Source organism: Salarias fasciatus, chromosome 4 (genome assembly GCF_902148845.1).
Source record: "Salarias fasciatus chromosome 4, fSalaFa1.1, whole genome shotgun sequence".
Taxonomy (NCBI): Eukaryota; Metazoa; Chordata; class Actinopteri; order Blenniiformes; family Blenniidae; genus Salarias; species Salarias fasciatus.
In genome coordinates this window covers 8193081-8215647 of record NC_043748.1, presented here as the reverse complement: position 1 = coordinate 8215647, position 22567 = coordinate 8193081, and the positions used below count along the sequence as shown (strand labels likewise).

Sequence of the window (22567 nt, the reverse complement as noted above, 5' to 3'; positions counted from 1 at the left end):
ACCTCCAAACAGTTCAGCTTCCCTCCCTTCAATTATAATATACAGCAAAAATAAGTTCTATTTTTATTTGATGTTCTTTATCAGGTTTCTTAAATACTAAAACATACCTAGTTGTTTTATTAAGTTTTGTTTTGGTTTAATTTCTTTTCTCTTGGCGGTAACAACATGCTTCACAACCATCACAGAGCATAAGATTTATTCTTTATTATCTACCACCTTGCCATGCAGTTTGTGTCTTCAATTTGGTCAGTATGTGGTGAGACACAGAGAGGTGGGGTGTGTAGATGGTAGATTGCCAGTATTTCTATGCACCCAGTAGCCAGACAGCGCCACCCTGGGAATCACTCCCAGGGAAATACAAATAATTATTAAGGACACCCAGATTCATTTAGCAAAGAAGCAGGAAATATGATTCTGTTTAAAATTGACCCTTTAAAAAATATTTAATATCTTAATCACACACTAAAAGGGGAAAGAGAAGGAACTCAATTAGAGGCCGAGGTTTACCAGGGAGGCAAAGGTCAGTACAGAAGATGAAGGCCTCAGAAGGATCAGACCTGAGGTACCCAGGGGTCAGAGCATGCTCCAGACTCTGAAGGGTGGAGGAAGCACCTGTCCCAGGACTGCCTTTGTAGACAGCTCCTCCTACAGGGATTGGTTGATTACTACAAGCCTGAATAGACCTTTTTCTTTTGTGTTAAAGGGGCTGTATCATGCTTTTTTAGCTAGTTCAAACCCTAGAAATGGCATCAACATGGTAATAGTTTATTTTTGGCTCTAAGGAAAAGTCATTTTGTGTGAAATAAAAGATTTTCTGGGGCTAATTCTGAAACTCGAGAGAGAAAACGCTCTGTTTCACTGAAAACCCGCCTCTCCCCCTGTGGACTTTGACTGACAGCGCACTTCAGCCAATCAGCGCTTCAAAACCAATACGCTGGCTAGCTTTAGCTCTTTAGCTCTAGCTTCTCTACACATAAAGACGCGCGAAAACGTCTTTTCCTGTGAGAAATTCACCAAGTGCAGACCCTTCAGACCCTTCAGACTCTTGCTCTTGCTTGATTGTTGCTTTCAGACGATGGTTAAAGTTTATCTCCGTAATCGGAGTTAGAAAAAAGCGGCAACGCTGATTGCCGAGGGCCTGCGGGAGGGGGGCTCAGGGGAGCCATCTTCACCGTGTGACGTGAACGTGGGAAACAGAGCGTTTTCATGGATGCGGGAGGGGCTGCCTCTCTGAGCAGCAGAAACATGAGGAAAGCTCAAACACGCAGGCACGAAAGAAAAAAACGCTTTGGGGGTGTTTTTGGTGAGTACATAACTATATAACAAGGTTAAAACATACAAAAAGTGAATTTTGCATGATACAGCCCCTTTAACTAATTTGGTGATGTGACATACTGAAATTATGTTAGAGATGGAATTCTTAAACAACAAATAACTATGTTAGTGTTTTTTGCTGCTGGAAATATTTCAGAATATTTTCTTTCTTCAGATAAATTCACAGTTTACATCTACTTTACTATTTCTGAATTGTGATGTTACTCCTGAGAAAATTCACAATGTGAATTAAAATCCAAACCTTTAGATCAACATATTCTTTTTAGTATGGTTTAACTTTCAATTATTTTGTTTGTCTCTGCTTTGCAAGGAGATATATTTTACAGGAAAATTTAACAGATTGTCTACTATTGACAGTGCAGTGAGTGAGAGTTTTTAGAAAAGCACTGAACTGTAGTATTTTTCAAACAGTACCTGTGAGGATGATTTAAGCAATGGAACAGTAGTTATTCTTTAATAGGTTTTTGAGTGATGTTCTCAAAATGGTTTATGTTACTGATGTGTGAATCACTGTGTCACTCCAACTCGAGTTCCTGTAGATGGCAGAGTAGCTGGATGGACTGAGACTGAATTCTGTGATTGGTTAAATTATATAAGCTGAGGGTAACTTAATTTAGACAATTCTTTATAGTTTCTTTCTGCTTGAAATCTTTGATCGAATTTACCTGTGATTTACTTGAAATGCAAAATACTCGCAATAGAATGCACTACTGATAATAAAAGCTGGACGCATTAACCTCAATTTTTTTAAAGACTTGCAGTGGAGCGTTTATGTGTCTTTGACTGGAGTTTCTAGACATTTGTTTTTATTTTTATTCAGAAGCAGGGCACCAGCTGAAACCTTTGATTACAGACTCAGAAAGTAACACTGAGAAATCAGGATCTCAGCAAGATGACCAACACGTGGACAACAAAGAGTCCAACCGGCCAAATGATGAGAGCGTCAGTGACATAAAGGAGGTGAGTGTAAAGGTCAAGCTGTTGTGCTGCCCTTCATGTTTATGCTTTATATATACTGTACTTTTTTCTGTATTCAATTTAAGCTACAGATATTCATTGCACAATGATCAGTCAGCCTTTGTTTTTATTTGATTTACAAATACTTACAAATAATAGATTTCACAAATCTATCACAATAATAAGCTCACAGATCCGAATGACTTGCCCAGACCTGAAGACCGCTCGATGGGATGTGATCACTTTTAGAATGTGATCATTTTAGAATATGTGAGAGTGTTACAGCGTGTGACAGTTTCAGACTATGTGACAGTTTGAGTTTTATATTGTTTGATATTGGGCTGGGTGATATACCTGACTTTGCATTACAGTGACATTTTCTTAAAATTTGATACTGAAAAATACAGTATTGCTTTTATCAATGTAGCTTTTGTGTTGAAATATTAATTTTAAAACTTCCTACTCGGCCTGCAACTTATGATTATTTTAATAATCGATTCATTGGTTAATTATTTTTCCAATTAATCGATGAATCAGATAAAACAAACCACAGGGCTGGGAGAGTTTACTTGATTTTGGACAGTTGTGGGCCTTCAAACCTCCATCCATCCATCCATCCATTTTCTACCGCTTATCCGGGGCCGGGTCGCGGGGGCAGCAGTCTCAGCAGGGATGCCCAGACTTCCCTGTCCCCAGACACTTCCTCCAGCTCCTCTGGGAGGATCCCAAGGCGTTCCCAGGCCAGCCGAGAGACATAGTCTCTCCAGCGTGTCCTGGGTCTTCCCCGGGGTCTCCTCCCAGTGGGACATGCCCGGAACACCTCCCTAGGGAGGCGTCCAGGAGGCATCCTAAACAGATGTCCGAGCCACCTCAGCTGGTTCCTCTCGATGTGGAGGAGTAGCGGCTCTACTCCGAGCTCCTCCCTGGTGACTGAGCTCCTCACCCTATCTCTAAGGGAGCGCCCAGCCACCCTACGGAGGAAGCTCATTTCGGCCGCTTGTATCCAGGATCTTGTCCTTTCGGTCATGACCCAAAGCTCATGACCATAGTTGAGGGTGGGAACGTAGATTGACCGGTAAATCGAGAGCTTCGCCTTTCGGCTCAGCTCCTTCTTCACCACGACGGACCGATACAACGACCGCATCACTGCAGCCGCTGCACCGATCCGCCTGTCAATCTCACGCTCCATCCGTCCCCCACTCGTGAACAAGACCCCAAGATACTTGAACTCCTCCACTTGGGCTAGAGTCTCTCCACCAACCTGGAGGGGGCAAGCCACCTTCCTCCGGTCGAGGACCATGGCCTCGGATTTGGAGGTGCTAATCCTCATCCCTGCTGCTTCACACTCGGCTGCGAACCGCCCCAGTGCATGCTGTAGGTCCGGGTTCGATGAAGCCAACAGGACAACATCATCTGCAAAAAGCAGAGATGAAATCCTGTGGTTCCCGAACCGGACCCCCTCCGGCCCCTGGCTGCACCTAGAAATTCTGTCCATGAAGATTATGAACAGAACCGGTAACAAAGGGCAGCCCTGCCGGAGTCCAACATGCACCGGGAACAGGTCCGACTTACTGCCGGCAATGCGGACCAGACTCCTACTCCGGTCATACAAAGACCGGACGGCCCTTAACAAGGGGCCCCGGACTCCGTATTCCCGGAGCACCCCCCACAAGACACCACGAGGGACACGGTCGAATGCCTTCTCCAAATCCACAAAACACATGTGGACTGGTTGGGCAAACTCCCACGAACCCTCGAGCACCCTATGAAGGGTATAGAGCTGGTCCACTGTTCCACGGCCAGGACGAAAACCGCATTGTTCCTCCTGGATCCGAGGTTCGACTATCGGTCGGATCCTCCTCTCCAGTACCCTGGAATAGACTTTCCCGGGGAGGCTGAGGAGTGTAATCCCCCTATAGTTGGAGCACACCCTCCGGTCCCCCTTTTTAAACAGGGGGACCACCACCCCGGTCTGCCAATCCAGAGGCACCGTCCCCGACAGCCACGCGATGTTGCAGAGACGTGTCAACCAAGACAGTCCCTGCACATCCAGAGACTTAAGGTACTCAGGCCGAATCTCGTCCACCCCCGGTGCCTTGCCACCGAGGAGCTTGCCAACCACCTCAGTGACTTCAGCTTGGGTGATGGACGAGTCCACCTCTGAGACCTCAGCCTCTGCTTCCTCCACGGAAGACGTGGCGACGGGATTGAGGAGGTCCTCGAAGTATTCCTTCCACCGTCCAACAATATCCCCAGTTGAGGTCAGCAGCTTCCCACCTCCACTGTAAACAGTGTTGGCGGAGACCTGCTTTCCCCTCCTGAGGCGCCGGACGGTTTGCCAGAATTTCTTCGAGGCCGACCGATAGTCCTCCTCCATGGCCTCCCCGAACTCCTCCCAGACCCGAGTTTTTGCCTCCACAACTGCTCGGGCTGCAGTTCGCTTGGCCTGCCGGTACCCGTCAGCTGCTTCGGGAGTCCCATGAGCCAGCAAGGCTCGATAGGACTCCTTCTTCAGCTTGACGGCAGCCCTTACTTCCGGTGTCCACCACCGGGTTCGGGGGTTGCCGCCACGACAGGCACCGGAGACCTTACGACCACAGCTCCGAGCAGCTGCTTCGACAATGGAGGTGGAGAACATGGTCCACTCGGACTCAATGTCCCCAGCCTCCCTCGGGACATGAGAGAAGCTCTCCCGGAGGTGGGAGTTGAAAGCCATGCTGACAGAGGGTTCCGCCAGACGTTCCCAGCAGACCCTCACAACACGTTTGGGTCTGCCAAGTCTGTCCGGTTTCCTCCTCCGCCAGCGAATCCAACTCACCACCAGGTGGTGATCGGTCGACAGCTCTGCCCCTCTCTTCACCCGAGTGTCCAAAACACGCGGCCGGAGGTCAGATGACACGACAACAAAGTCAATCATCGACCTCCGACCTAGGGTGTCCTGGTGCCAAGTGCACTTATGGACACCCCTGTGCTCGAACATGGTGTTCGTTATGGACAAACTGTGACTAGCACAGAAGTCCAATAACAGAACACCACTCGGGTTCAGATCGGGGAGGCCGTGCGATCCAATCACCCCCTTCCAGGTCTCACTGTTGCTGCCCACGTGGGCGTTGAAGTCCCCCAGTAGAACAATGGAGTCCCCAGTCGGAGCACTGTCCAGCACCCCTCCCAGGGACTCCAAGAAGGCCGGGTACTCTACCCTTCAAACCTTCGGCACCAATTGTCTCGTGCTCCGCTGGTGTGGCGTGCACCGCGCATGGTAGTAGCCAAGGGTAAAGCTTTTGGGCAAACATATTCAATAATCAGTTCCTTTAATGCGAGTCTAAATGCAAGTCATCAGCCTCACTCTTCTCTCAGATCAGAGTCTTCACTCAGATTCTGCCAGAAAATTTAAACTTAAATTATTACTACCAATGTGGGCAAATTACATTTATAAAGCATATTTAACCTCTGCCGAGGAGGATTAGACTGAAATAACAAGCAACTCCGGAGGATTCAGTCCACCGTCTGAGATTTAAAAAGAAGACACAGCTTTATTTGATCTGGAAATCACTTTAGGGAGTTTCTAGGAAAGTCCTCACCATTTATGCATGTATAAAATTTTCCCTGAACTCAGATCCAGATCTAACAGGGGAACTCGTCTGGTCCCCCTGAAATCGTGAATCTTGGGTCTCCTGCAAACAGACTTTCCTGGGGTTATAGTGAGAGGATATGATTTGGAGCACAATGTATTTGTTTGGCAAAACAAAGCCGACGGTGTGAGTCTGAAGAAACAGATGCTCAACGTTGTAAAAATGCTTGGTCGACAAATGCAGGCGCTCATTGACAGAGGGTCAGAAAGCTATATATTGCCATTGTTTGTGGCTTGCCATTAGCTGCTGGCCAGCGGGACTTCACTTTTGATCCAGACCAATCAAATGAGCTGGATTTCTTCTTTCTCAGCCTTTACTGCATCTTTACTACGTCTTTGATTTGACCAAGCCAGCGGAATTTTCTGTTGTTTTTTAAGCACATAATATACTGAAAACTTTACTTTTTTTAATGAAATACTGTACTTTGACTGAGGGGGCGGGGGATTTTGCGTGAGGGGGCAACGCAAACTGACCCCAGCTCCCCCTTGACGCCGGGGCCGGGGTCAGTTTGCAAAAGTCCAACTTTATTATTAAATATAAATACACATACCATATTTTTCGCACTATAAGGCACACCGTCAATGAATGTTTTTTTTTTTTCACTTCTTTCATATGTAGGACTCACCGCATTATAAGGCCCATAGAACAGACAACCCCGTCTCACGGCACTTCATGCTCTGAGTCAGGTAAATTAATTTATTGAATCCTGTCCAGGAGCAGCGCTTTGCACAGTTTTTTGTGTCCCACACCTCTCTTTTTAAACTAATACATTTCAATGAGAGCCGCCTGGCCACGCCCCCCTCACATTAAACGATGCATAATGTTTCTTTTATTCAGACGCTCAGATAATAGCCACCTTTACTATCATTGCCCTGTTCACACTGAAGGTATCTTTTTTTTTTTTTTTTTTTTATTTTCAGAGTATAACATTTTACAACAGACAATATTTACGGAAAATTCAAAGAAATAACATTAAAACAGTGTTTACATTTGTCAAAACTTTTTCAAACCAGCATAAAAAACTCTTCTTTTTTTTTTTTTTTGAACACCTGAACCGGGATGTTTGAGGAAAAAGAAAAAAAAGACAATAATGAAAAAAATAAATAAAATTAAATTAAAAAACCAATAGTATTAATAAATGAATAAGAATCAGCACATTTACAAGATTATCTTGCAGTTTCTCAGTCTAGTATGTTTCTAAAATTTGGTTGTTTCTGTTCCATATAAGAGACCCATTTTGACCATATCCTACTAAATTTGTCCTTTTGCAAATTGAGTGAGGAGGTGATTCTTTCCATTGTATATATGTTGTTAATTGTATCAACCCATTCTCTGGTAATAAGGGGGTCTGGCTGTGACCAACGCCGGGTAATGGTTTTCTTAGCTGCAATCATTATTATTCGATATAGTTTTTTATGAGCAATTCCCTTGAGAAGATCAGTTTCGCCAAGGAGAAATGTCTTGAAATGAATAGGAATCCCAATCCCAAATATTCCTTCTGTTGTTTTATGAACCTCATGCCAGAACTTTTGTAGCTTTGGACATTTCCAGAACATATGTAAATAGTTTGCTTCCTGATTCCCACAGCCTCTCCAACATTTGGAGTCTCCTCCTGAGTAAAAAGATTTTAACTTTGGTGTGATAAAAAATCTCATTAAACATTTCCAGGCGAATTCCCTCCACATGTGTGAGTTAGTACATTTCCATTGCATTTCACAGTAATTTTGCCATTCTTCTTTTGTCATTTCAAGTTCTCCTTCTTTTTCCCATTTGTTTTTTATATAATCTGTGGAGTATGATTTTTTTGTTAAGAAACCTTTATAGAGTCTTGAAATAATTCCTTTAGTTGCTTCACCTGAGTATGCCCTAAGGATTTCTTTTAATATTGGTTCTTCCTGATCTATTGGATGTTCTTTATTGCATTTATCAAAGAAATTCCTTAGCTGCAGAAAACGATAAAAGTCCTGTTGTCCGAGAGAAAATTCTTTTTTGAGAGTCTGGAAGTCTTTTAATTTCCCTTTATTTGTTAGTGAATAGAATGTTGTAATTCCTTTGTCTACCCATGTTTTAAATCTGACATCAAGTTGATTAGGTTTAAAATCTGGGTCGTATGCACTCCATCTGATTATCCATAATTTGTCTTGTAATTTGTATTCTGCTTTAATTGTATTCCAAATTTTAAGTTGAAATGTTAACCAAGGGTTTTTTAGCTTATGCATTACTTGATCTATAGCCTTATTACCTAACACTGCTTGAATTGGAAAATCTTGAATTAGTTTCTTTTCTATGTCTTTCCATCTTGCATTGTAATCCTGATTACATAAGTTTAATAGAGGCCTTATTTGGGTAGAGTAGAAATAGTCTTTTAAATGAGGGAAAGCCATTCCGCCTTCTTTTTTGGGGAGTTGCAATGTCTTATATCGCACTCTGGGTTTTTTCCCCTGCCAAATAAATCTTGAGAGAATTTTATCATATTCAGCAAACTGCTTTTTATTAATCTCAACTGGGAGAGCCTGAAACATAAATAAAATTCTTGGGAGAACATTCATTTTAATACATTCTATTCTCTGGATGAAACTCATAAATGGGTTAGAATTCCATCTTGATACATCTGATTTTAATTTATTAAGAAGAGGGTCATAATTGAGTTGTTTTATTGTTGTTATTTCCCTTGGCAGTATCACTCCAAGATATTTTATTGATTTTTGATCCCATTTTAAGTTAAAACTATCTAGAATTTCTTTTGGTGGGGAATAATTTAGTTTTAGAATTTGTGTTTTTTGGATATTTAACTTATATCCTGCGTATTTACCAAATTGTTCTAATAAAGTAAATAGATCAGGGAGAGATTTAGAAGGCTCAGACAGGTACATCAATACGTCATCTGCATATAGCGCCACCTTGTGTTCATCCTTATTTATGTAAATTCCTTTAATATTGTCACTCTGCCTAATCCATTGAGCCAGCGGTTCAATGAAGAGTGCAAAAAGCAGCGGCGACATACTGCAGCCCTGTCTTGTGCCACGCTCTAGCCTGACAGTTTTGGATAAATATCCGTTTATTTTGACTCGGGCAGTGGGGTCACTGTACAGAGAACTGATTCCTTTAATAAAATTTTCATGAAAACCAAATTTTTCCAGTACCCTGTATAAAAATTTCCAGCTCACCGAGTCAAAGGCCTTCTCGGCATCTAAACTGACCAGTAGTGCTTCTAATTTTTGTTCATGGATGTGGTTTATGATATGTAAAGAACGGCGGATATTATCATGCGTTTGTCTGCATGGAATAAATCCAGTTTGATCCGTGTGGATTAGCATGGGGAGGACTTCTTCGACTCTTCTTGCAAGGATTGATGTGTATAGTTTATAATCAACATTAAGAACTGAAATTGGCCTAAATGAACCACACTCCAGTCTGTCTTTTCCTTGTTTTGGTATAACTGATATGGTGGCCTCTTTCCATGTCGGGGGGATCTTTCCGTCTTTTAAAACTTTATTAAATATGTGAATGAGGCTCGGTTTTAGTTCAGCCCTGAATGTCTTATACCATTCGGATGAGAATCCGTCTGGTCCTGGCGATTTGTTAGTTTTTAACCTAGAAATTGCTTTATCTAGTTCGTCTTCTGTTATATCTGCCACCAGCTTTTTATTTTGTTCCTCTGTTAAGGTGGGCAGATTGAGAGAATTTAAAAACGCTTGAATATTTTGTTCCTCTTCTAGAGGTGGTTGAGCATATAGTCCACTATAATATTTTTGAAAAGCAGTTTGTATTTCTTCTCTTTTATATACTAGAGTTTTTGTAATTGGGTCTTTAATTTTGTAAATAGTGCTGTCCGAATTTTGTTTTTGAATTTTTCTAGCCAATAATTTTGCAAACTTAGTGCCAGCCTCATAATATTTTTGTCTTGTAAAAATCATCTTTTTCTGTATGTCTTGGGTATGTAGATTATCTATCTCACTCCTAATTTCCTTTAGTTTTGATGTATCTTCTGAATTTAAGTCTTTTTTGTGTTTTGTCTCAAGCTCCTCCAGTTCCTCAGTTAATTTAGTTAGTCTCTTTTGTCTTTCTCTCTTCTTGTTTGCACAAAAAGAAATCACATTTCCCCTCATGACAGCCTTTAATGTGTCCCATACAATTTCGACGGCAACCTCTCCATTATTGTTTTCCTTTAGAAAATTTTCTATATCTTTCTTCACTTGTGTTTTGAATTGTGTATTATTAAGGATATTTGAATTTAGTCTCCATAATGTATTTCCTGAGTTATTGTTTATTTTAATTGTTAATAGAACAGGAGCATGATCAGATAGATCAATATTACCATGTTCACACTTATGCAGTCTATGAAAGTCTCTTTTATAGATTAAGAAATAATCGATCCTCGTATATACATTATGAACATGTGAGTAATATGTATAATCCCGTTCTGTCGGGTGTAAGTCTCTCCAAGGATCTATCACTCCTAGTTCTGACATGAGAATCTTCAGTTTCTTATGGAGTAGGGTTTGTACAAATATTTTGGAGGAATCTAGCTTTGGATTAATTCGGATGTTCCAATCTCCGCCACATATAAGGATGCCTGTTGCCTCTGACATTAGGTCAAATATTTTCCTATAGATGTCAATAGTGCTACCTGGTGGGATATAGACATTCAGTATTGTTACCTCTGTACCCTCTATTTTTCCTGAGATCAATATATATCTTCCTTCTTTATCTTTAATTTCTCTGGTTTTCTCAAAGGGAATTTTTTGAGATACTAAAGTAGCAACCCCTCTTCTATGGCCTGATTTATACGATGAGTAGAATACTTTAGAAAAACCCATTCTTCCTAATTTCTCATGTTCAGTTGAACTTAAATGTGTTTCTTGTAATAATGCAAGATGTACTTTCTCCTTTTTCAGTTTACTCAGAATCTTATATCTTTTTATTGGGTTAAGTATTCCATTAATATTATATGAGATAATCTTAAGATTTTGGGGGCCTGTCATAATTTTGTATCAATATCTGTGCTTGTTTTTTTTTTTTTTTCCCCTCCCCGTTTTGTGCTGTTTCCTTTCTTTAAAAAAAATATACATCCCAAAAACACTCAAAAACTTTATGAACTTCAAGAACAGAACTGTGTGTGAATATAAATGAAACATAAATCTTGAGTCCTCTGTTGCTTCCAAAAATGAGGCTCGATCGAATCGAGCCTTTATGGTGCCAGTGATGTTAAAGCACTCATGAAGGGAAAACCCTCTCCTTATTGAGAGAGGGGCCCCGAGAAATGGATACATGCCATCAGTCAACACGACCATTGTGTCTTAGTGTCCCGACAACGTTAAACAACAATTATAGGAAAACTTTTTTTTTTTTTTTTTTCCTTTTTCCCTTCCCTCTGTCCTCTCCCCCATCTCAACCCCTAACGTAAAACAGTCCATTACTTAGGGACATCCAAAATAATAAAGCATCCCCATATCACCCTGCAAGGAGAGAGAGAAAAATAAAAAAGGGGAGAGAGGGAAAAAAAATGAAGAAAAAGAGAAAGTGTCACCCTCCACCCCCCCAAAAAAAAAAAAAAAAAAAAACTAAGTCGTCTCTCCGTAAACCTATCTGAAACTGCACGTTTCAGACTGTTATTGACAATAAAGGGAGGGGAGGGGGTTTACTTGTTTGAGTGTGCATTTCGTTTGTATTCCTGTAGTTTCTCTTTGTAACTTCTCTGAGAGGATCCTCCTTCTCCGGCCGCCTTCTCCGTTTCCTTCGTGTCTCCTTTCCTCTGCCACGATGAGATAAGTTGAAGCTCTCGGAGGTCTTTTTGAACCGGTGCGGTGATGACGGAGACTGGGAGTCCCCGTGACGCCATGTCCTCCGTCGCTTCTGCCGCGCTCTGATATGTTTGAATGCCATCCTCGTAGTGAACCCGGAGTTTTGCCGGGTACGGAGCTTGGAATTTGATTTTCCGTTCCTTTAAGATCTTCTTCGCCTCCGTATATTCAACGCGCTTTTTGAGAACCGCAGGGGGGTAGTCATGGTCTACAAAGTAGCGAGTGTTGTTGTAGTACACTGCTTTCTTCTGCCAGGCTCTGCGAATCACTTCTTCCTTCACTCGGTAGCTTGCAAACTTAGCGATAATGGATCGAGGTCTCACCCGCTGCTCCCCCGGATCAGCTGCTCGGGTCCGGTGTGCTCGCTCAATCTTGAGCTCCATATCTTCTGTAATATCCAGCGTTTCTCTCAGTAACTTTTCCAAAAAAGCGCAAATATCGCTCCCCTCTTCCTGTTCAGGTATACCATGAATCCGCAGATTGTCCCGGCGAGCCCGACCTTCCTGGTCAACTAGTTTAGCCTCCATGTTGGTCTGGCGTTGCGTTAGCCTTTTTATCAATGTAGCCATAGCTTGTAATGCGGTCTCAGCTTCTTCAATCCTCCCTTCGGCCTCGTCTAGTCTGTTGTTTGTTCTTTGTAGTTCTTGTTTAATTTCTGCTAGTTGTTGATTGTTGTCTCGTCTGAAGTCTTTTATCTCGCTCAGAATGCTGTGCAGGGAGGCATCGTCTTCATCAGGCTCGTTCGCCGGGGAGCTACTCCGGCTAGCTCGAGTTAGCGGCGGCCAATCATCCTCATTTCTCGTCGCCATTACATTTTGAGTTTTCCTATTTGCTTTTCTGTTTGCCCTACTATCTGCCATACTTGCTTGAAGTCGTCATTCAGGATATTTTCAAAGTTTCGGGCTGTTTTCTTTATCTGTCGGGGAGCACCGAAATTAAGCTGCCATGTCGTACGGAACTGGAAGCGGAACTCTGAAGGTATCTTTAAAGATGTGTGCAGCCACACTGCTGAACAGGAACATTCTGGAAACATCCCGATAGTGTCCAGTCCAGTATAAAAGGGGAGAGAAAAATTATCCACGTTCTGTATGAGCAAAATACATATTGGTGATCTTGGTGGTTCTGTTCTCAGTGGAAATGTGTTCAATATTGAGTAAAGCAACATGTCAAAGCCAGTTTGACTGAGGACGCTCCTCTGCACGGACATGCGGCGCAGCGCGGCTGCTCCCAGTGTCGCGGCGGGCGCAGTCAAACAGCTCGGACTGACAACCGGGTGGTTTTTATTACCGTATTTTCCACAAAAAATGGCGCACTGTTGGTTTTTGAGAAAATTTGAGGCTTTTAGGTGCCTTATAGTGCGGAAAATACGGTATATGAAAAAAATTAAAATGCTCTCTGGGGGCCGGATCAAATGTGGAGGCGGGTCGTAGTTTGGGGACCACTGCTTTAGAGCATGTAAACCTGTGATCTTCATTGTGATCTCCGGTGTCCCTCTCGAGGAGCCACATCTCAGCTTGAAACCAGAGTTTCAGTTGGGGCTGCTGCTGCTCCATCCACCTGAGTGTGATAACTTAAAATGTGGAGTAACTTTAATGACATCAATTGAAGGTGTGTGTGTGTGTGTACGTGTGCGCAAGCACTTAAGGGAGTGCATGTGTGTCGCACAGCTTTAATAAGAATCATTGTAGGACTCTGTTGTGACAGTGGAGACGTGACATATTTGCAGCAATTTAAAATGGTTTTTGGTCCTGAAACACCATCCAAGGTGATGCTGATCAATATTTATGTGAAATAATTGTTACTGTTTAACTGAAGGCTCAGTACAGCCTTTAATGCAAATTGAATATTTGATGCTCCAGCCTGACAGCACCGGCTCCAGTGTAGACCCGGTGGCAGCAGAGGATACAGGACCACAGCAGTCTGGAAGTGAAGAGGAGCAAACGCAGACCTCAGATGATGACAGTGAACAGGAAGATTCCAGCCCCAAAACACCACCACCCCCAACAAAGTGAGTGGTTTTTCTTGTAGGTTGTAGTGGCTTTTGCCTCGTGTATTGTATTTACTGCATTTTTGTTGCTTTTCAGGCCACCCAGACCCAGTCACACTGCACCTAGTGAGAGACTCAACATTTACTTTCATGCAGTTCTCTCCAAGGATTTCAAATTTGTTCCAGGAGTGGATCGCGTCTTTGTCAACATGGTTTCCTCCAGTGGACAATGGGAGGAAGAAGCAGTTGAACTGTCTGTGAAAAGGTATTTTTCTTGAAAGAGTATTAATTTTGCATATCCCAAGAATTATTTGGAAAAAAATGTTCACCTTATGTTCCAATTTTACATGATGTTTAGAATTCTGATGCCAGCAATGAGTCACAGTTGCCAGGTCACAGTTTCTGACTGAAAACCAATTTTGATGACCAGCATTAGTTAGGAATCAAGACACTTTGTTTTGGGCTCCTGGGACCTCATTTATCAATCTATGCTTAGAATAGGTTCTAAATTCTCTCGTACAAATTAAATTTAGAATGTGTGTACACACAAATAAATCCTTAATTATCAAGCATGCGGACGCCTGTCGTACGGACACGAGTAAGTAAGTAGACATTGATGAATCCCACCTGTTCTTAACTATTGTTCATGGTAAGGGTAATTTGTATTCAGAAACGCCTCCAATTAACCATATATGGAAACAATGCACATCTTTATACATTTTTATTTATTTTTTTATTACCTTTCATTATGGCAATGGTGATGTGATGTGAGTGTTTTGTGACTGATTCTGGTTGGGTGGATGCTGTTGTGCCTATGTGGATGGATCTGGCTGGATGGACAGTAAAGGTAGAAAGAGTTCTGAAATCTTGTACAAGTACAGTTACATTGTTTAGATTGTACTTAATTAACTCAATTACAAGAAAAAGTGCTGTGTCAGAAAAGTACTTAAATTTAAATCAAATCAAACTTCATAGGCCACTTTTTGTATTAAAAAAACAACACTGCAGTATTTTAAACAAAAATCTTTATATAATAAAATAAAATACATAGTCACACCTTCATCATCATCACACACAAATGTAAATGGACTACACTTATATAGCGCTTTTTACACAGCTTGAACAGAGGCCAAAGCGCTTTACACTGCCTTATCACAGTCACCCATTCACACACCAGTGGAGGTTTCTGCCGTGCAAGGTGCTCAGTCCAATCAGTGGGAGCCGTTAGGGGTTCAGTGTTTGCCCAAGGAAACGTCAGCATATGGACAGGGGAGATGAGCAATGGAACCAACAACTTCCCAATTGAAAGGCTCTACCAACCGAACCACAGCTGCCCCACAAATGTACACACACAAAAATGCATACAAACACACACACTCCAATTTTCTTTCATCGCTTGCAATTAGAAGAAATCACATTGCACTGAAGATCATGGAATGCACCACCATCAGGGCCAGCCACACTGAGAGAAGTCATAGGCTGAGCCTGCCGGGGCACTGGTACCTGGCACCCCCACCCTGCCAGACTTGGGGACCCTCACACTAAGATGGGGAGCCCCCCCCACCAGCCAGGACTGGAAGATCCACACACAGCACCCCCAGCAACAAGCCAGATCAGACCCCCAGTGTGAATTTTAAATCTAAATTCTACCTGATGTCATTTAAAATCTTCAAAAGGGCTGTTTCGGCACTGTGGTTCACTCTAAAACCAGACTGTTCAAAAAATGATTTCTGATTTAAAAAGTCATTGACTTGGTTAAAAATCAGTTTTTCTTAAAGGACCTGTATCATGCTTTTTTTTAGCTTGTCCAAACCCTATGATTGACATGGTAATAGTTTATTTTTGGCGCTAAGGAAAAGTCATTTTGTGTTAAATAAAGGATTTTCAGAGGTTAATTCTGAAATCCGGAAGAGAAAATGCTCAGTTTCACTGAAGATCTCGCCTCTCCCCCTGTGGACTTTGACTGACAGCGTACTTCAACCAATCGGAGCTATGTTAGCGTCTCTAAGGGTTAGCTTTAGCTCTTTAGCTTTAGCTTCTCTACACGCAAAGACACGCGAAAACATCTTTTCTTGTTAGAAACTCACCAAGCGCAGACCCTTCAGACTCTTGCTCTTGCTCGATTGTTGCTTTCAGACGATGATAAAAGGGGGCCTGTGGGGGAGGTGCTGGTGGGGGGGCGCTGTTTCCTCAGTGGAAAATGTGAATCAGCTGCGTGCTGGTCAGAGGAGAGTGGGGGTGTTGTCTGCGCGGGTGTGGGGTGGAAGAAGAGTGGTGGGGAGGAGTTCAACTTTTGTGACGTACTGAGGTTTGAAGAGTTTCAAACGAGCTGTTTTCTACCTGAAGGGAGGGACTGCTGTAGAGAGCAGCAGACTGAAAGACATGCGTCGATGATGGCAAATAACCTTTTGGGGGTGGTTTTTAAGGGAATTCAACTTTGGGACATGCTAAAAACCTTAAAAAAGTGGATTTTGCATGATATAGGTCCTTTAAATTTAACTTAAAATCGGTAACTTGGATACAGATCTGTAGATATTAATATCCATTGTACAGTCCAGGTATCATCCTCCTCCAAATCACAAGTAGAAATAATGATTTACCTGCTTTTTACACTGTTGTAATGCATGTATATTCAGACGTACTGGCCAATCCGCATTGAATTTAATCTGAAATACCTTTTTTTTTTTATTAGCTCAATTCACCCACAATCCGTGACAATACGTGATATCAACAAGAGCAGATTGAATTGTAAGAGAACAGAACGCTGTCTGTGCATAATGCTCAACATCCGTCTGCCAACTCTGCACAACTGCATGACTTTTATCTGTGATTTTATGCACTCCATATGCGTGTCCAATCCGCCGGCACTACAAGACCTCTCTACCAGCATCCACTCGTGATGCAGTATCAGTGTGCAAACACAAGTTCTTTTTCTTTTTTTCTCAATGAAAGATCGCTTCTCGTATAACCCAGCACCATGATGCACAGCAGTCCAATGCTGAAGTGATTCGCAGACCTTGGTAGAGCTAGTTCGTTAGTGTGAAAGGGGGATAATCATGCAAAATTTAAAGTCTGTTAATTTCATTTCTGTCAAGTGTCAAATTTAGGAGGGGATGAAATCATTATTTCCTCCACTGTATGTGTGATGATGTCATTGACATCCAGTAAAATATAATTGTGTGTTACTTCAAACAAGTAGTTCATATGCTGAAAATTGAGCTTTGAGAATATTTACAGATATTTTAATATTTCATGTGCACTTTTAAGGTATGTCAATAAGTGCCAAATAGTGACTCTTTAGTTGTTACTGCCAGCACGTCTGACAAATAACTACACTATTTTCTTTTAAGTTGAATCAGTAAATGCAGATCTAAACAATATAAAAAAAGTTATGATGATGATGTTGATGCACAGCTGGGTTAATCCCAGACATGTAGACTTGTTAAGTCAACTCAAGTCGCTGTTTTGATGCCACATGACTTAATTTACAAATTAAAGGTGCATTAAGGAGTTTGCACCTTTCATGCAGCCCCTGTAGGCCTTGGACGTAACTGCAGCTTAGTGAAACACTCGTGCCTGTGGCTTACGTCCATGTACGTGCATGGAAGAGGGGAACTCCTTCCTTGCTCTTTTAGTAGCGCTCGAGTAAAATTTAAGTCTCTTTTGCCTGGAGGGGTCTGTGCTGGAGCTGTGGCAGTGCAAGAAGCCAGTCTTTTCTTACTTTCTGGAAGCTCCTTCCTCATACTGCTCAGTTGCTGCTCGCTAAGCATCTGGCGGAGTAATGGCGGACAAAACGAAACTTAAAATGAACCCCGACTATAATGATAAATTTGCTCTATGTGGTTCAGCTTGCTGTCAGTAACATATGTATGAATAATTTGAAAATATATATGTATCCAGTTAACTATATTTTAACAAAGTTTATTTCGCACGGACGCCGCCATTGTTGTGCACGTTGCAAAGCATTCTGGGTAGTGACGTCACAAAGTTGTTTCACCTCTCAGCAGTGTTTTTAGGAGTGATCTGTTCACAGCTTTATAAGCATGAGTGTTCAACCCCAAGTAACAAAGGAGATGACGATAAAAATGGTAGCTACCAAGAGGAAGAGAGAGTCGGTCACAGCCGCTGGTGCTTTTGTGGATGCTGCCTCCCAGTGCCGACCGAGAGAGAGCGTCTGCTGCAAAGAGCTCAATTTTCTTTGTGTCGCTGTTCATGGTACTTATTTACTTTATATCGTCACGATTAACATAATTAACACAGAAATGACAAGCGGAGATGGCTGCTCTCTCTACTTTACCATAGATCTCCCCTGTATCACAGCGCATCCGAACTTTCAGGCTGTGTGCATAAACCCGGACGTGTTGTGGGCCCCGGCCAGCCTTCATGACCGATTCAGTACCGATCTACCCAACATAAGCCTAATCACCAACAGAGAAGTATTTTATCTAACGAAGAGTAAAATATCTAGTGCTTAATTCCTAAATCATAAGGTACCGGAATGCATACAGAAAACAGTGCTGAAAAAAAAAAAAAAAAAACAGAAAATGGTGCTGAAAACAACACGCAAATGCTCACGCCATGCTGTGGGACTTACAAGTCTAAATTTCAAATAGCAACCATGGTATAAATGTTCTGGCAATTATTTATCATCATTATTATTTCAGGGCAGGGGTCTGCAACTTGATTTGGCATCTGGCCAATGTTTGTTTGGGTTTTTTTGCGACTGTCAGCGCCAGCTCCCTCAGTCCTGAGAGCGACACAATGATCACTGAACAACCAGATGAAGATAAAACAACAACAGAACAGTAAACAGCCACGCTAAACCCAGAAATTAACCTACCAGAACAATGTTTACCTCGTTCTCTCCAAGCCGCCGCTACGCTGCTCAGATCCTTCCTCTCAGAACTGAACTGTTCGTCAATAACAACTTTTCCCGTTCTGTCCGAGACGCTCAGCGTTTTCTTTCCACCGTCTCAGAAGTTGAGACCACGTCCCGTCCACTGATGTTGGAGCACGGAGGAATCGTTCAAAGCCAACGAGTTCGTCGGTGGCTAACAGCTAAGCTAACAGCTGACTGAGACACGCAGCAGGAGCTGCCAGAGCTTACAATGGATCACACAAATCTTCTGTTATCATTTCAAATCTGGCATGGCGGACCTAATAACAGACAGTGTTCTTACCATATTTAACAGTCCAAAACACTCCACATCACGGCCATGTCCGGATTCTCCTTCTCCTCCCTGTTTCGGCTTGGTGTCACTTGCTGGTGTTATTCGGACTCGTTTTGAGTCACCATTGCGTACCCCTTCCTTCTTTTTAAAAAATGACAGTAAATTTAACTGTCTTTTAGACATGTTTCAGTAGCCCTTTGCTTATTCTCTTCATGAATAATCTCAGATGCAACAACTTTCTGTCAGAGGCAGGTTTGATTCACTGTGTCAGCAGATCTGCGGCTCTTTTAAACGACTTATTTTTTTAACCTTTAATTGTATTAAACAATCTGAAATTAGTTACAATTGTTCTGTGAATTAATGGTAGAATATTATTATTTTATGCAATTTCTGATTTCTGAGCACAGGTATGGATAATTGGGGAGCTGAACTCTCCCACAGGCATCTTCCCACTCTTTTCTTAATTTTCTCTCCTTAGGAAAGCTGTGGATGCTCACCACACTTCCTTTAATTCCCTTAATTTCAAAATTACACCCAAAAGCGACGCAATGTGGCATTTTGTTCAGTTGTAGCTGACGAGAGAAGTACTTTGTGAGTGGTTTGTGGCTTTGCTCGGTGAACAGACAACTACCTGACGTCATCACTCCCAGAATGCATTGCGCAGCCAAAACATGGCCGCCACCATGTAAACAATAATCCTATAAACGAGTGGCATTTTATAACTTATTCATTATGTTTATACTTTTCTAACAGCGTATTTTAAGTGTAGACATCAGTGACAACATTTGTAGAGCTAATAGACGTTTTAATCGGGGTTCGCTTTAAGGAAATCAGGCCAGCAGGGGTGCGCATTACGTCACATCATCTCAAATTCTCCCCCAAAAAATTCTGGTGCCGGACCGGCACTGCAACTTTCAAGTGACAATTTAGCGCTGTTAGCGATACTTACAATGAATATGTCAGGTCACTTTGTACACATCATTGAATATTTTTAATGTATTTATGGTGGAAAATAAGTATTTTTAAAGTTGAAAAACTCCTTAATGCACCTTTAAAGACTTGAGACTGCATTTGGACTTTTTAAAATGAAAGACTCTGTACTTGACTTGAGGCACTATGACTTGAATGACGTGTTATTGATTTCGCATTTTCAGTTTAATATAGATTTGATAATAAACATTAGGCATAATGAGGTCAGGTTTATAATGGTTACTATTGGATCACTACCCTAATCAGCCATTTGCTCCATGCCTACCACATTTTGTCCCACCGCCAATCAGAGGAGGTGGAGGAGGCTTAGCAAAGCAGGAAAAGTGATATGATGCTGAATTTCTAAGTCTTGCTTTGGAATTGATTTCTTGATGTGCTTTGTGATTTCAGCAACACTCAATGGAGGTCGTGTTTCTGTCTCTGATAGTTCATGTGCATAATTTGTTGACTAGGGTATCTTACAGTTGTCTTGAAACGGTTTGAAAGGAGCCAGGCAGTGCTTCTGCCTCATGGCATGGTGAAACATTTGAATTTTGGTTTCATTTATTGCAGGAACCTTCAAGAACATGGGTTTCTTATTGAAGGCTGTTTGAAAACAACCAAAAGTCAAGTGTCTAAGTCGATCCCATACAAATATTTTGTCTACAGAACCAAAAATTGTTTGTATACGTATGAGTACATATACAAGCCAGATTCCACACAACCCACCAACAGATGTTTGTTTGTGAAAGAACACCTCATCAATGACAGTGGTAAATATAATATTAATTTCATCAAGCTGTATATATATCACAAACTAATCTCTTTGCCTACTTATTGCTGTTTTTTTTTTTAACCCTAACCTGCTGTTTTCATTTTCTAAAGGGGACTGGCATCAATATGACGACATCATCTGTGCACCGCCGTCAAAAAACGTTGTTAAACGTGCTTGGGATAACTTGTGGTCAGAACAAAGAAAAAGCTTGATTCAAGGCAAAGAGATTGCAGGGAGGATAATGCTGGGCACCATTTTTGATATTCTTCGTGACTGGACTGAGACTAACTTGAGAAGTTTCATCAGCCAGCTGTATCAGTTTTTTCAGGTTTATAAAGACCCATATGTGTATGAAGAGAGACCAAAGAAATGGAGCAGTTTGAACTATGGTGAAGAAAATGTAAGTTCTCATCGTTTGTGTTCATAATTGCTCTCAAATATGTTGAAATTAACCAATTTCTCTGGATCACTGGGTTATCTCCTCAGGTAACGGATTTGTTGAAAGACTTCATGCTGACAGTAGTGATTCCTCAGCTCAGTGACAGAAACAGGAAAAGTTACTTCATTCAGGACGACTTCAAAGCAGCATTGATCATGCTGCATGTACGGGGACAGTATCGCATCAAGCTCTACAGAAGTGAGCTTCAACAGCTCTGTGCCATGCTCTGCTTACCGAAGCTGGAGAAGGATCGCTTCCTTCAGTTCTGGGAAGATTTTTCCAAAGAGGTTTCTCTTATCAGGAGGTAGGCCCGGATTTGTTTTAAATAATCTTGTCCTGGAAACATTAAGGCTGAATCCCATTTCACCCCTTTGCCCTTCCCCTTGGCCCTACCCCTTAGCCCTCCGCCTATGAAACGGAGTGCTAAGGGGTAGGGGAGAAAGTCAACCCCTCCGAATTGGGACACCCCTCCGACAATCGCGTACGTCATCAGTAGTCGCCGCTGCCGATGACGTAGGCAGATGCGACAATTATCTGCCGAAGGAGAATGTTTTTCTTACATTTTAAAACTTTATTAATTGACAAAATACTGACATTTATGAACGCCTTTCGTTGCGGACGCCGCCATCTTGCCGATCTTGGAAGGCTTTCTGAGAAATCTTTCATCCAGTGGCACCGGTGGCGAGGGGCGCTTGTTTTGTTCGCCTGGACCGTCAGTGGCGGGTGGGGTTAGTTCACTTCCGCATTGGCGGGGGCGCTCGTTTCCCACCCGCGCATTCCAGGCGGGCCGTGTTGAAGAAACCAGTTTATTGAAAATAATCGTCTATCTGTTGTGTTTGTAATGCGCCTGGAATGCGCGGGTGTGGAAACGATCACTCCCGTCAATGCGGAAGTGAATTAACCCCACCCGCCAGGCTTGATCTAGGCTGAAAGAACAAGCGCCCCTCGCCATCGGCCGATACCCCTCCGTTTGGAGTGTGCCTCTCGAGAATCTCCTTTTGGAGGGGTGACTGGCCCTCTTTCTTGGCCCTACCCCTCCGTCATAATGACAATTGGGACACTCCTACCCCTCCACGTGAACGCGCAAAATGAGGGGAAGGGCCAAGGGGAAGGGCTAAGGGGTGAAATGGGATTCAGCCTAAATGTTAATTTCTTGCCACTAATATACTGACTCAGGTAATAACTTTGTTTCCTCTTATTTACTGTCAAATGTATTTCTCTTAAAATGCTCAAATTCTTTGCAGTTTGCCAGAGACCTTGGTGAATGTGATAAACATTGTGAAAAAAGAAAACATGCCTGAATGGATCATGGCACTCCCACTTCTCCACCTGCTGAAAGGCACCACAAAGCCCTTTGAAAGACCACCGCCTGGAAACCCCCAGATCTTCTTATCCTGGGCAGGTCTGCAAGGCATTGACATTGGTCCCTCGCGTAACATGAGCAGTCAAGACAGAAGGTAAATTTTGACATCTTTGAAAACCTGCTGTAGATGATTAT

The 22567-nt window shown here is 42.3% G+C and overlaps 1 protein-coding gene across 6 annotated transcripts in view; it reads left to right on the top strand.

The window, feature by feature from the left end:
* The window catches only part of LOC115386508 (E3 ubiquitin-protein ligase rnf213-alpha-like), a 92746-nt gene that overhangs the window by 1201 nt on the left and 68978 nt on the right, over window positions 1-22567 (top strand). For 3 of the 6 annotated variants that reach the window (XM_030088843.1, XM_030088844.1, XM_030088849.1), the window contains exons 3-9: window positions 2156-2295; window positions 13588-13736; window positions 13813-13980; window positions 20429-20628; window positions 20741-21030; window positions 21117-21373; window positions 22314-22526. In XM_030088843.1, the coding sequence (XP_029944703.1) occupies window positions 2156-2295; window positions 13588-13736; window positions 13813-13980; window positions 20429-20628; window positions 20741-21030; window positions 21117-21373; window positions 22314-22526 (1417 nt within the window). The remainder of the gene's footprint in view (window positions 1-2155; window positions 2296-13587; window positions 13737-13812; window positions 13981-20428; window positions 20629-20740; window positions 21031-21116; window positions 21374-22313; window positions 22527-22567) is intronic. The other 3 variants (XM_030088845.1, XM_030088846.1, XM_030088847.1) reach the window with 2 other exon arrangements.